Genomic DNA, 12,782 nt, shown 5'->3' on the forward strand with positions numbered 1-12,782 from the left:
GCCCTTGCTGATGGAAGGAGGTTTTCACTCAAAATCTCACGATACATGGCCCCATTCATTCTTTCCTTTACATAGATCAGTCGTCCTGGTCGCTTTGCAGAAAAACAGCCCCAAAGCATGATGTTTCCACCCCCATGCTCCACAGTAGGTATGGTGTTCTTTGGATGCAACTCAGCATTCTTTGTCCTCCAAACACGACGAGTTGAGTTTTTACCAAAAAGTTATATTTTGGTTTCATCTGACCATATGACATTCTCCCAATCCTCTTCTGGATCATCCAAATGCACTCTAGCAAACTTCAGACGGGCCTGGACATGTACTGGCTTAAGCAGGGGGACACGTCTGGCACTGCAGGATTTGAGTCCCTGGCGGCGTAGTGTGTTACTGATGGTAGGCTTTGTTACTTTGGTCCCAGCTCTCTGCAGGTCATTCACTAGGTCCCCCCGTGTGGTTCTGGGATTTTTGCTCACCGTTCTTGTGATCATTTTGACCCCACGGGGTGAGATCTTGCGTGGAGCCCCAGATCGAGGGAGATTATTAGTGGTCTTGTATGTCTTCCATTTCCTAATAATTGCTCCCACAGTTGATTTCTTCAAACCAAGCTGCTTACCTATTGCAGATTGTCTTCCCAGCCTGGTGCAGGTCTACAATTTTGTTTCTGGTGTCCTTTGACAGCTCTTTGGTCTTGGCCATAGTGGAGTTTGGAGTGTGACTGTTTGAGGTTGTGGACAGGTGTCTTTTATACTGATAACAAGTTCAAACAGGTGCCATTAATACAGGTAACGAGTGGAGGACAGAGGAGCCTCTTAATGAAGAAGTTACAGGTCTGTGAGAGCCAGAAATCTTGCTTGTTTGTAGCTGACCAAATACTTATTTTCCACCATAATTTGTAAATAAATTCATAAAAAATCCTACAATGTGATTTTCTGGAAAACAATTTCTCAATTTGTCTGTCATAGTTGACGTGTACCTATGATGAAAATGTGGGAGAACTTGCACAATTGGTGGCTGACTAAATACTTTTTTCCCCCACTGTATACTGCTAGTATTATAGTATTATTAAAGGCATACTATAACCACATGCTCTACTTCAGTTGAAAGCCGTCTTCCTGTGCTTCACCTGTAATTCCCTCTGAGGATAGAAAAGGGCTGTATAATCTAGATTGACCGTTTTTCTCACCTGTCCTCCCTCCAGATCCATCAGGCTGGTGGTTCGGTCGTCTTCGTGGGAGAGAAGGCATGTTTCCTGGGAATTATGTAAAGAAGATCTAGGCTGGAGCTATGAGGAACATGTCCAAGGAGAGCGAGGTGTCAGGTGGCAACAGTTGAATTACAGCCATACCAAGTGCATTACTACAGAGACAAAACAAAAAACCATAATCAAAGCATTTCTCCATACCATCTCTCTTTGGAGTCAGAGACAAGGGAACGTGATGATTTTTGCCAAAGATGGTTTCAAGTGCAAATACTACTAACTTTTATCAATGGATTTTATCTATTGTTTTAGAAGGGGAAATCTTTTTTTAAGGCTGAACAAATTGTTTTATCCGGCATCTTTTTATAGACATTTACCTCTTGAGTGTTGAAATAAATCTTAGTTTTATTTGCTCTTTCACATTTGTTTAATATATAGGACCAAATGGCCATAATAATCTCAGTTCAGGTGGAGTTGGGATAGAATGGGTAATTGGCCAAAAGATTATAGACAAGATATATATTGTAAAATATATATTATTGGTGTATTTTATGTGGTTCTCAACGTCTTAGGTAGATATTTCTCAATCCTATGTCAGTGAAAATTTGTAAGGCTGGGTTTACACAGTCAGCCCAATTCTGATCTTTTGCCCAATTATTTGCAAAAGAGCTGATCTGATTGGTCAAAAGACCAATTAATGGAAAAATAATCCGAATTGGGCTGCCTGTGTAAACCCAGCCTTACCGATCTTCACTGATATAGAATTGTGAAATATCTACCTAAGATGATGAGAACCATATCAGACTTCAACAGAGCCTACCATTTCCCATTTTTTATAATAGGCTACAGTGGTCCTCTGTAGCTCAATTGGTAGAGCATGGCGCTTGTAACGCCAGGGTAGTGGGTTCGATCCCCGGGACCACCCATACGTAAAAATGTATGCACACATGACTGTAAGTCGCTTTGGATAAAAGCGTCTGCTAAATGGCATATTATATTATTATTATTACAGTACATGGTATTACCCAGAGATAGACTAGGGTTGTCAAAAAATAAATACAAAAAAAGACAGTTGATTGTTTGTTAACAGTAGAGGTGTAAAGTCATAATGAACAAGAAATAAAGATTTTAAAAGAATGTAAACCATCATATATTGGGGGGTTGTTTTTCCTGACACTCTTTTTACAGTCTATGGACACTGGTCATGTCTAGAAGGGATGCCACTGATGTCAAAGTGATGTCAAAATGTGTATATTGAGTTGCATCAGGAGAATTATAGCTAACCCTAACCTTTTTCATAACCTTAACCTAATTATCCTAAACTGCTACGTTAACTCTACTAACCTGCTGCGTAAATTATCCTAACCTGGTACTAAAAGTCACTTCTGACATTAGCGGCATTCCATCTAGTCAAAACTTTTGACCCTATTACCATAGATTTTTATAACTAACCCTACTACCATAGATATAACAACGAGACAGATATTTCACTGGATGTTTAAATGTGAAGCATCAGCTTGGCGTTTCCACTCACTACCAAATAGTATCAAATATGGTAGTGAGAGGAAGCCCACTGGAGGGCAGTGGGAGAAGATGGAACGAGATGGATTTTGGCCGACATTCTGCATATTTTCTCATCGATGAAACATTTGATCTCAATACAGTTTTCTGTTCCCAAAACTAGAATCTGTTATGAACAGAGTGGACTAAGGTTTGTAGACTTTACCCTTTGCTTGCAAAAGTTTTCAAAAATCGCGTTGTTCAGAAGGAGTGCAAAGGCAAATTAAGTTATTGCACACGCGCACTTCACAGAGTAGGCGTTCCCTAACGGAAATATGCAGATGATACTAGAACGCGCCAATAGGATCTCGCTAGCTTGTGCTTGGCTCTGCCCCCCTTCTTGCTTGTTCTGCCCACTATGGCTCATTTGTTCTCATTGGAAACGACAGCCTGTGGGCTATCTTGGTTTAGTTATAAAAATCTTTGCTACTACCGTTCTCTTTACAACCATATTTGATACTACACTACCCATATACCACGTCACGTCTTTGAAATTCACGTCAGCCCAAGACGAGTCACGCATGACACTTGGACATTACCATTTCAAATTTACAGTGCGACGTGCAGATACAGCTAGCTATATGCAACAAAAACAACTAGCAAACTGTCATTTCAGACTGTCGTTTACGTAGTGCATCCGATAACCATGGAAATGTTTTTAAAAAGCTGTCGCAATGTGCTGAAGGTAGGAACATCGACTGTTTCTGGTGGTCGCTTCATCCATTTTCATTTTTTTGTTTGTCTTAACGGCTAGCTAGTTATGTAGTCGTCTTCTAAACACCTTCGACGTGTACATTTGATGGACAAATTCAATTAGTGGGGTTTTCAGAGAAAGCCAGCAAGACATTACATTCCGACTAGACTAGGGCAATGTGACAGCAGCACGGTCACGGTGTTGGTTGTGGGCTCGTGCATGAGCATAAAAGTTATTCTCAGCCAGTTATTGTGACGATCAGTCAGTGATATAGCTAGCTAGTACTGCGTAACTAGCTGTTGGTTTCAAATTAGTTCAAACTGAGACAGTTGTCACCGTACACTAGCTACATTTGAACTGTACAGAACATAAACTGTCATTACAGCTAGCTAGTTGGCTAGCCAAGATGATTAGCATTGTCACGTAATCACATAATTGGCTGAAATGTAACTCATCCACTGCTTCATTTTGTTGCATGATTATAAATTAAATTGCATTAATATATTTCGGTGATATTCAAACAAATATAATTGTTCAATTGCAATGGACCATGAAAGTACGTTTGTTGTAGCGGCTGTAGGGTCAGGTGCATGTCAGGTGTCAATATGCCCACGTGCATTTTTTGCTTTACGTGTCCTACAGGTCTGACACACTTACATTACATGATGGCTCAATTTTCTAAAATGTTCAGGGTCTTGATACCATGCTCTTAACCTTAAGGAAAATAGGGCTTGTTTTGAACCCAAACAGTGCTATCAAGATTAGTGAGATCAGGTGGTGTTTATAGCGCCTCAGAGCATCACACCTTATTTACTTAGTGTTCAGTGAGGGGGAAGAGAAGTCTGGAGTGGAAATACACAAACATGCTGTCAGCACCAGCACACACAGAGGGCTTTTAGTGCAGATGTACCATCCAGTGTGTCTACATGGGGATGGGGTAGGGTGGGTTGAGAGATAAGACTGATGGGATGGGAAAGACGGGTACGGTGCATCTCAATAGTTAACAGTGGCTTCCTCTCCTTCTGCATCAATCTGAAAACATCATGGATAGATGAGACTGGGTTATATCGTGGATAGATGAGACTGGGTTATATCGTGGATAGATGAGACTGGGTTATATCGTGGATAGATGAGACTGGGGTTATATCGTGGATAGATGAGACTGGGTTATATGGATAGATGAGACTGGGTTATGTCATGGATGCTCCCTGAGAATGTTCTTTCACCTGTCTAGTTACTTCTATGCAGTGCTCTGTTTACTCTTGATCTGCAACAGTTGGCTGACGTCCCTTCGCTATCCCTTCATACTGTGTGCTCGGAGGGGACAGGAAGCAGCATGTTAATAATCCCCTCAATCCCCTCACTGACCAGAGCGATTTATAGGAACAATTGGGGTTCAGTGCCTTGCTCAAGGGCACATCGACAGATTTATCACCTAGTCGGCACAGGGATTTGAACCAGCGACCTTTCGGTTACTGGCCCAACGGTCTTAACCGCTAGGCTATCTGCTGCTAGGCTCCAGGCTGTAGACCGGCTAATTGTCACATGACCGGCTTTTGTTATGGCAACAAGCTGTCTCTGTTAGCCCATGACTTGTGCCGCTGTCACAGATGGTCACAGACGGCCATGCTCTGGGAAAATGAAATACCCTACTTGTTTCAACTCCACATTTGTAAAGCATTCAACAAAAACATGTAGTGGAGTTAGCAGGCCGTCATGTAGCTTAGCCATTACATCACAGTCTGCTCTACTGAGGTCATTGACGGAATTAGCCTAAGGCTATTTGACAAGGAGCTAGCCAGAGCCTTCAGGCAGGGAAATGAAGTCAGCCCTTAGCTCATCCACTTTAGGCTACGCAGGGATCTGCCATTGACCCTTCAGAAGAAGGCTATTCAAACAGGGTCCAGGGTTTTACTCTAGGATGGGGGACATTGTGCAGAACCAGGAGTACCTCATCTCCAGTGATCAGCATCATTGTGACGTGCATTGACATTACAACACACACACACAGCCAGGATCCCTGTCCACATAGCACTGTCCACTCAGTAAGACACATCTGATTGCCTTTGAAGGCCCAATACAAGAGTAATGGATAGACTGCCCTGTATTTTCTCATAGTAAATCCCCTCATAGGAGTTGGATATTCTTCTGACTGTATCCATCCCACTCTACACTCCTCAGGGGAATGCAGAGGGCAGCCCAGAGTTCCATGTGGTCCTGGGGAACGAGGCCTGCGACCTGGACTCCATGGTGTCGGCTCTGGCCTACGCATACTTCCTGCCCAAGGTGAGAGTAACCCACCCCATCATTTGGGCCCCGACCCATGTGTTGAAAATGGTTCAACAGAGCAAGCATCAGGTGTTATTACACCTCTCTCCCCTCCCAGACACTTGATTCTGGGAAAATTCCTCTTCCCGTTCTGAACATTCCCCGGCAAGAGTTCCCGTTGCGCACGGACAATGCCTTCCTGCTGAGAGAGAGTGGCCTCTCCCAGGATGACCTGGTGTTCCGGGACGAGGTGGACCTGGGGAGTCTACACCGGGCCGGCCGGCTGGACCTCACACTGGTGGACCACAACGTGCTGCCCAGGTCAGTGTCAACCATGACACCTTAACCCCTGTCCACTGACAGTCATCCAGGACGTAAACACTTCCCCATGTGATCATCACCTGTATCTCTACAAAAGCTACACTGACCTAGAGACTCATTGAAATAGCTTGACTAAAGTCCCTGACTGACTGTGTGCCTCTCTGTTGCAGCTCTGACCGTGATCTAGAGGAGGCGGTGGTGGAGGTGATCGACCATCACCTCCTGGAGAGGAAGCCCTCTCCTTCCTGTTCCGTTACCGTGGAGACGGTGGGCTCCTGCACCACCCTGGTGACAGAACGGATCATCCAGAAAGCCCCTGAAGTCCTCGACCAACAGGTGGCCCAGCTCTTATATGGTAACCAGAATTATAACTGATGTATGTGGGAAATCATGTCTGTTAGTATTGTACTGTGTCACTGTGTGAAGAGACTGAGACATCCTGTTCTTTGTGATGATCGCAGGCACCATAGTGTTAGACTGTGTGAACATGGCCCCAGAGGCAGGGAAAGTCACCCCTAAAGACAGCCAGTACGCAGTCCTCCTGGAGACGCGCTTCCCCAACCTGCCACCAAGGGGCGTCCTCTTCCAGTCCTTGCAGAATGCTAAATTTGACGTGTCAGGTAAACGCCCCCAGGATTAATACCTAAAGCTCAGCCTTGTAGATGTGATTTTTGCCTATCAGATTGGAATGATAATCATCCCATGATATCAATGCAATGCTCGTATTCCCTTGTCCCCAGGTCTCACCACAGAACAGATGCTACTGAAAGACATGAAGGTGGCATCGGAGAGAGATTTGAAACTGGCAGTCAGTGTGATATATATGACACTGGAGGTGGGTGTGCATCTTAACTATTGAATATGTGATACAACAGAAGGTTATATCTACTACTGGTGGATAATAACATGGTTCAAATACTTGTTATCTTGTACAAACCCCAGTTCTGCTGCAGTATGCCATCTCACAATGCACATATTTCACCTATGAATTCTTTGCAGAATCTCACTTCTGATCTAAACTGAACACAGGCCTCAAGTTATCAGAGCCTTTCCCTGTGTTACTGCCAGACACACCCTTCAGACTCTTCCCTGTGTTACTGCCAGACACACCCTTCAGACGCTTCCCTGTGTTACTGCCAGACACACCCTTCAGACACTTCCCTTTGTTACTGCCAGACACACCCATCAGACTCTTCCCTGTGTTCCCAGATACTTCAGACACTCAAAACGTGAAGGTGATATGTTGCACCTAGTTCATGAAGATCACTCATACCACATGTCCAATCAGGTGGAACCACCCACAAGTAAAAAGGCGCAGGGTTTGTGTCTGTCTGATCATGTGAACTTAATAAAGGGACTCAACAGGTGCACTTGAGTTTATACTGAGATTCACAAACAAACTGTAATATCTATAAATGTTGTCCCTCAGGCTTTTCTACAGAGACAAAGCTTACAGCAAGAGCTCTGTGAGTTCTGCCACAAACACAGCTACAACCTGGTGGTGGCCATGACGATCTCCTTCAATGATAACAAGGAGCCCTTCAGGCAGCTGGCAGTCTACAGTTCCAGCACCCTCTACAGGGAAGAGGTAGGAACTACACCATCCCAATCAGACATGATCCCATAGAGTTGACTATCTAGAGTTAAAGTAATTATGAAGTGTTGATAGTAAGCTTTGGATTGCCAGGTTGTTGTTTATTTTACAATGTCTATTTTATATGATCAACTGAATGGTATTTTTTGTCCTGCAGATGAGCCAAGCCTTGGAGCAAGCCCGGAACCCCAGTCTGATCCTGAGTCCAATGAGCAGCCCTTACTCGGACATCAAGGCTTATCTCCAAGGCAACACGTTGGCCTCCAGGAAGAAGGTGCTGCCCATCATCAAGGACTTCCTGAGGGACAGGGAGCGAAGCGCGGTGCATTGTGGGAACCTGGAGGAGAGCTACGAGTCACCACGGCAACGGGCATGCACTGAGGACGCTGGGATAGAGGAGGACTCTCACTTCCCCCCCACCCCTATGAACAGTCTGGTTGAGGGCTGTCCCCTTGACAACGGGCTGCCCAGGATCAGCGCTGAAGCTCTGACGGAGAAGTTCAGCAACATGGCCAGCCAAGAGGAGAACGCAGGGGGACACTGATGTCACTCACACTCCTGAGCACCCAAGCTCACTAACCTGTATAACAGCTGGATGGCCAGAGAGTTCTCGCAACAGGATTTAGACCAGTCAGTACAGATTGTTTGTGAATGTGCAGGGTGATAAGGTACGCACAACATTGATCAGCTGGGAGAAGGACTGGGAGGCACACTGTCCCCAATCCAGAGGAGTAAAGAATCCACGGACAATCCTATTGGAGATAATGGAAATGTATTGAAAGTATGAGTGACACCCATGCTTTCATCCTCGAATGGGAATAAGATATTTAAGTGGGAACTCTGTTAAGGGAAGAATACTCCCGGTTGGTATGTTTCCGGGAAAGCCATTTTGCAGTAGATTTGAGAAAATAGATCCACTCTCTCTCTTCTCCCAAAGAGTGTGTATAGGAATGTTTTTGTGATAGATGCCTAAACAATATGTGGTCTGCTTACTAAGGCAACAGGGATCTTCATCCAAGAGGGCGTTGAATGTCTACTGGAACCAAGAAGCTTGATATTGACATCTAGCCACTGTGCCCTATACTAATGTGTATAGGAACAGTTTTGTGATAGATGCCTAAAAAAATATGGTCACACTTTATTTGGATAGTCTACAGATAGTCATACTATTAACTGACTCTCTGTTGATAAGCAACTGCTTACTAAGCTTAGGGTAAGGGTTAATAGTTAGAGTTTGGGTTAGGGTAAGAGTTAAGTTTAGGGTTAGGATAAGGGTTAAGGTTAGCGTTAGTAGATAGTTAGTTCAAATGTAACTGAGTCTGTAGAGCATGTAAAGATGGACTGTCCAAATTAAGTGTTACCCTGTATGATATGCAGTGTTGATTTTACATAATTGATAAGCAGTTTGACGTTGAAGTGAAGGGAAGTGTTTGTGTTGAATTAGTTATTGCTTGAGATAGCTAGACATAATTCATTGACTGACTGTTTTATTGATAAGAAATCAGTTTTGAATGTTCTTCTGATTCGAAACACCATTATAATACTGTATCTTCTCCAAATGAAAGATGCATATTCTGCAAATTTATGTAAACATTTTTAAAAAATAGATAAAATCTGAGAATATTATCTGATTTATATGCAATTGTATTGCAAGAAGATACAGGAACTTCCATTTGATTGTGTTAAAGCACTTGGTACCAATGATATTTGCTGATGCCATGTTCATTTGAATATAATACTTTGATCTCTTTTATCTGAAACTAGGACTCCCTAGAACCACTCACGGTACTTCCAGGCCTGATGTAGTCTAATTAAATTACTGTATATTTCATAAAATGCTCCAAACTGATGAGAAGAGTGTTCTTTGAGATACAGCTATAATCTACACCAAAAGGTAGAAAAGATTTCAGTCAAGTTTAGACCATTAGCAGCTGTTATGTTATGAAGGACAATCAAGTGAAACATTTCACAGTTTTACCTTTGAAATCATTTGGAAACCACAGTTTGACATTTTTAATAATTTGGAAACCAACTGACAAAAGTTTTACAGTTAGAAATGTAATGATTTCACCTGAAATTTTGAAAAGGGTTAAATAGTATTAAAGTATTTTGGAAGACACTTTTACATTTTCTTGTGACTACAGTTTCTTATTATCCTGTTTTGTCCCTGTTATTTTCAACTCCGTATTTGTGATGTGGAGGATATTAGGACCATGGAGGCTCCTCCCAGTGTGGTATCTACTGTCTACCTTCCTCTAGGGCAGTGCTTCTCAATTATTTTCTGTTACGCCCCCCCTAGGAAGAAGTAAACATTTCGCGCCCCCCAACTCTCCGCCGCGACTGTAAATAGTATAATTTGTCTATAAAATTGTTATATGTACACCTCTGCATAACATTGTATCCTTATTAACATTAAAGAAAATAAAAAAGAAAGAAATATAGATCAACTTACAACAAATAATAACTTTATTAACATTGTAACAGAAAATACTTAAAGTGCATCAATTTGCCTGAATTTTAAAAAAAATGCAACCCTTATTTAAACTGTATACATTTTTTGACCATTTGATACTGAAAAATAAAATTAAATATAATCAATAAATAATAATACATTCAAATTGATCAGCAACATTAACTCAGGAGCACAATATATGAAACACTTTGACCTATAAAACAAAAATGAATAAAACAATTTGTGCTGATTTTTTATTTTTTTTTAATCAAAATGAGGAAGTCAGGATTAATGGCTACAATGAGCACGTTTTGCAGTGCACAGCTTTTCGAAGCAGGGTTTGAAGCATGATACTACAACTCTCAGCTCCTGCTCAATGTTTAGCTGGGACCTGTACTTGGTCTTCAGTGCAGCAACAGCAGAGAAGCCAGTCTCACAAAGAGAGGCAGTCTCCACTCTTAGCCCTCTGCCCTAAGAGTGGATACTGCCTCTCTACACTCAGCCAGAATTCACTCAGTGTCTGTGATGTGAACCTCAGTCTCAATGTGGAGTCAGACGTGATATCAATGAACTGGTCCTCCTCTGCAGAGCTGAAACCAGTTGGAGCTGGTGCATTGAAATGATCTCTCACCCAGTCATATTGGGAACTGTTTTCAGGGAAGTACTTTTTAAAGAATCCCATCAGTGATGAAATATGCTCCTTAATATATGGAATCACTGAGGTGGCATCATAGTCAATAGTGTCAACAAATTCATGCAGGTTCTCGAATGAATCAGTATTTCCTTCATCAAGTCGCCTGCCCCACATTGCAAGCTTTCGAGTGAAAGAGCTGATCTTGAAGCTGTAGATTTAGTTCATTTAGCTTTCCAAATATGTCACTCAGGTAGGCCAGTTTTGCCAGGAAGTTCTCATCAATACATTTTCTGCGAGGTCATACTTGTGCTCCTGCTCCGAAAACATTCTTATCTGCTCTCTGAGCTCAAAAACTCGGGACAATACTTTTCCTCGTGACAGCCACCTTGCTTCACTGTGAAACAGCACAGCTTGATGTTCAGCTCCCATCTCCTCACAGATAGCAGAGAAGACTCTTGTTTTTAGTGGTCTGGTCTTTATGAAATTGACTACACCTACAATGTCAGTCATAACCTCACTTAATTCAGAGGAAAGGTGCCTTGATGCCAGTGCTTCTCTGTGTATAACACAGTGTGTCCACTCAGCATTAGGTGAGACCTTCTTGATGAGTGCCCAAAGTCCTTTTCTCATCCCTGCCATGGTCTGTGCACCATCACTGCAAACACCAATGCAGTTCTCCCACTTTAGCCCATTCTCAGTCAGGAAGCAGTCCAGCATTTTGAATAGCTCTTCAGCTGTGGCTCTGTCTCTGACATATTTACAAAAAAGTAGATCCTCACACAGGGAGTTTGTCATGTCAAAATGTACATAAACGATAAACAGTATTTGTTGCTGTCAGTTGCAACATTCGAACTGTAAGGCAAAACGTTTGTCTTTGAGTTTAAAAAAAATAAAATAAAATAAATGCCATTTAGCAGACGCTTTTATCCAAAGCGATTTACAGTCATGCGTGCATAAATTTTTGTGTATGGGTGGTCCCGGGGATCGAACCCACTACCCTGGCGTTACAAGCGCCGTGCTCTACCAATTGAGCTACAGTTTACCAGCTGTTCTTTAAGATCGTTATCAATGTCATCTATACGTCTGGCGACAGTGTCATTGGACAGAGGGATAGTTTTTATTTTTGCAGCACTTGCGTCATCCAGCATGACAGAGACCATGTCTAATGCTGCAGGCAGTCAGCTCCTCTGCTATGGAGTGGGGTTTTCTGCACTGAGCAATTTGGTACGCCACCTTATATGATGCTAACAGTGCTCGCTGGTTTACTGAAGTAGCATTCACAAAGCGGGACGATTGTTGGCAATATTCGGCACGTTTTCGCTGAAAAAACTCAAGAGGCTTATCAGCGTGATTGGGGTGTAATGTCTTTAAGTGACGCCTTAATTTATTTGGCTTCATGCTGTCCGCTGCCAACATTTTTAGACACAGTAAACATACCGGTCTTTCCTCGTCTCCCACCGTAGTCACAGTGAAGCCAAGCGCTACATACGCTTCGTCATATTTCCTCGTCTTAGCTTTCGGGAGACTTTGTCTCATTATCGCCGTCTCTCTCCGCCATTCTTTTCATCCCAGTTGAATATGTTTCCATGGTGTCTCTTAAGGGTTTGTTATCTGCACTTCATATCTCCTGCTCTGTGCTGTGTGCTCTTGTTCGGTGCAAAAAAAAACTACTCCCTGCGGCAAAAAAAAGCATGTTCCCCGGGGTCACATGCGCCCCCCCTGGCATCGCTCCGAGCCCCCCCAGGGGGGCGCGCCCCACTATTTGAGAAGGACTGCTCTAGGGTTAGGCCGTATCCAGATGTTCATACTGTTTCTGTATCATACTGGGGTATACGTATTACCGGAAGTGCACAAAACAAATTAGGCAACAGGGATCTTGATCCAGGAGGACTTTGAATGTCTCTACTGTAACCAATAAGCTTGATCTTGACATCTAGCCACTTGGCTAGCAAGTTAGCAAACCAAATGCATTGAGCCCTGAGCTGGATATAATTTATTTCTTATAGTTATACTTAACTTATAGTTGCACCCCTGCAGCCCCTGCGAGGCAGGGGTGCCCCCAAC

The 12,782-nt window shown here is 43.0% G+C and overlaps 2 protein-coding genes across 3 annotated transcripts in view; both read left to right on the plus strand.

The window, feature by feature from the left end:
- The window catches only part of LOC121543284 (unconventional myosin-Ie), a 28,279-nt gene extending 26,165 nt beyond the window's left edge, over window positions 1–2,114 (plus strand). Inside the window, exons 27-28 of one of the 2 annotated variants that reach the window (XR_006657582.1) lie at window positions 1,196–1,325; window positions 1,360–2,114. Coding sequence is in view for 1 of the 2 variants with exons in the window: in XM_041853039.2 (XP_041708973.2) it covers window positions 1,196–1,272 (77 nt within the window). In the remaining variant the exon portion in view is untranslated. Of the gene's footprint in view, window positions 1–1,195 lie in introns of both variants that reach the window. The other variant, XM_041853039.2, reaches the window with a different exon arrangement.
- A 1,117-nt stretch (window positions 2,115–3,231) lies between these two features.
- On the plus strand, window positions 3,232–9,757 carry LOC123482161 (exopolyphosphatase PRUNE1-like). The gene is made up of 8 exons (XM_045208922.1): window positions 3,232–3,440; window positions 5,631–5,735; window positions 5,836–6,038; window positions 6,209–6,393; window positions 6,500–6,658; window positions 6,779–6,873; window positions 7,468–7,626; window positions 7,790–9,757. Exons 1-8 carry the CDS (start codon window positions 3,402–3,404, stop codon window positions 8,174–8,176), a joined length of 1,332 nt encoding a protein of 443 aa, XP_045064857.1. The 5' UTR covers window positions 3,232–3,401; the 3' UTR covers window positions 8,177–9,757.
- Window positions 9,758–12,782: the final 3,025 nt, after the last annotated feature.

This window comes from Coregonus clupeaformis, chromosome 28 (assembly GCF_020615455.1).
Source record: "Coregonus clupeaformis isolate EN_2021a chromosome 28, ASM2061545v1, whole genome shotgun sequence".
Lineage (NCBI taxonomy): Eukaryota > Metazoa > Chordata > Actinopteri > Salmoniformes > Salmonidae > Coregonus > Coregonus clupeaformis.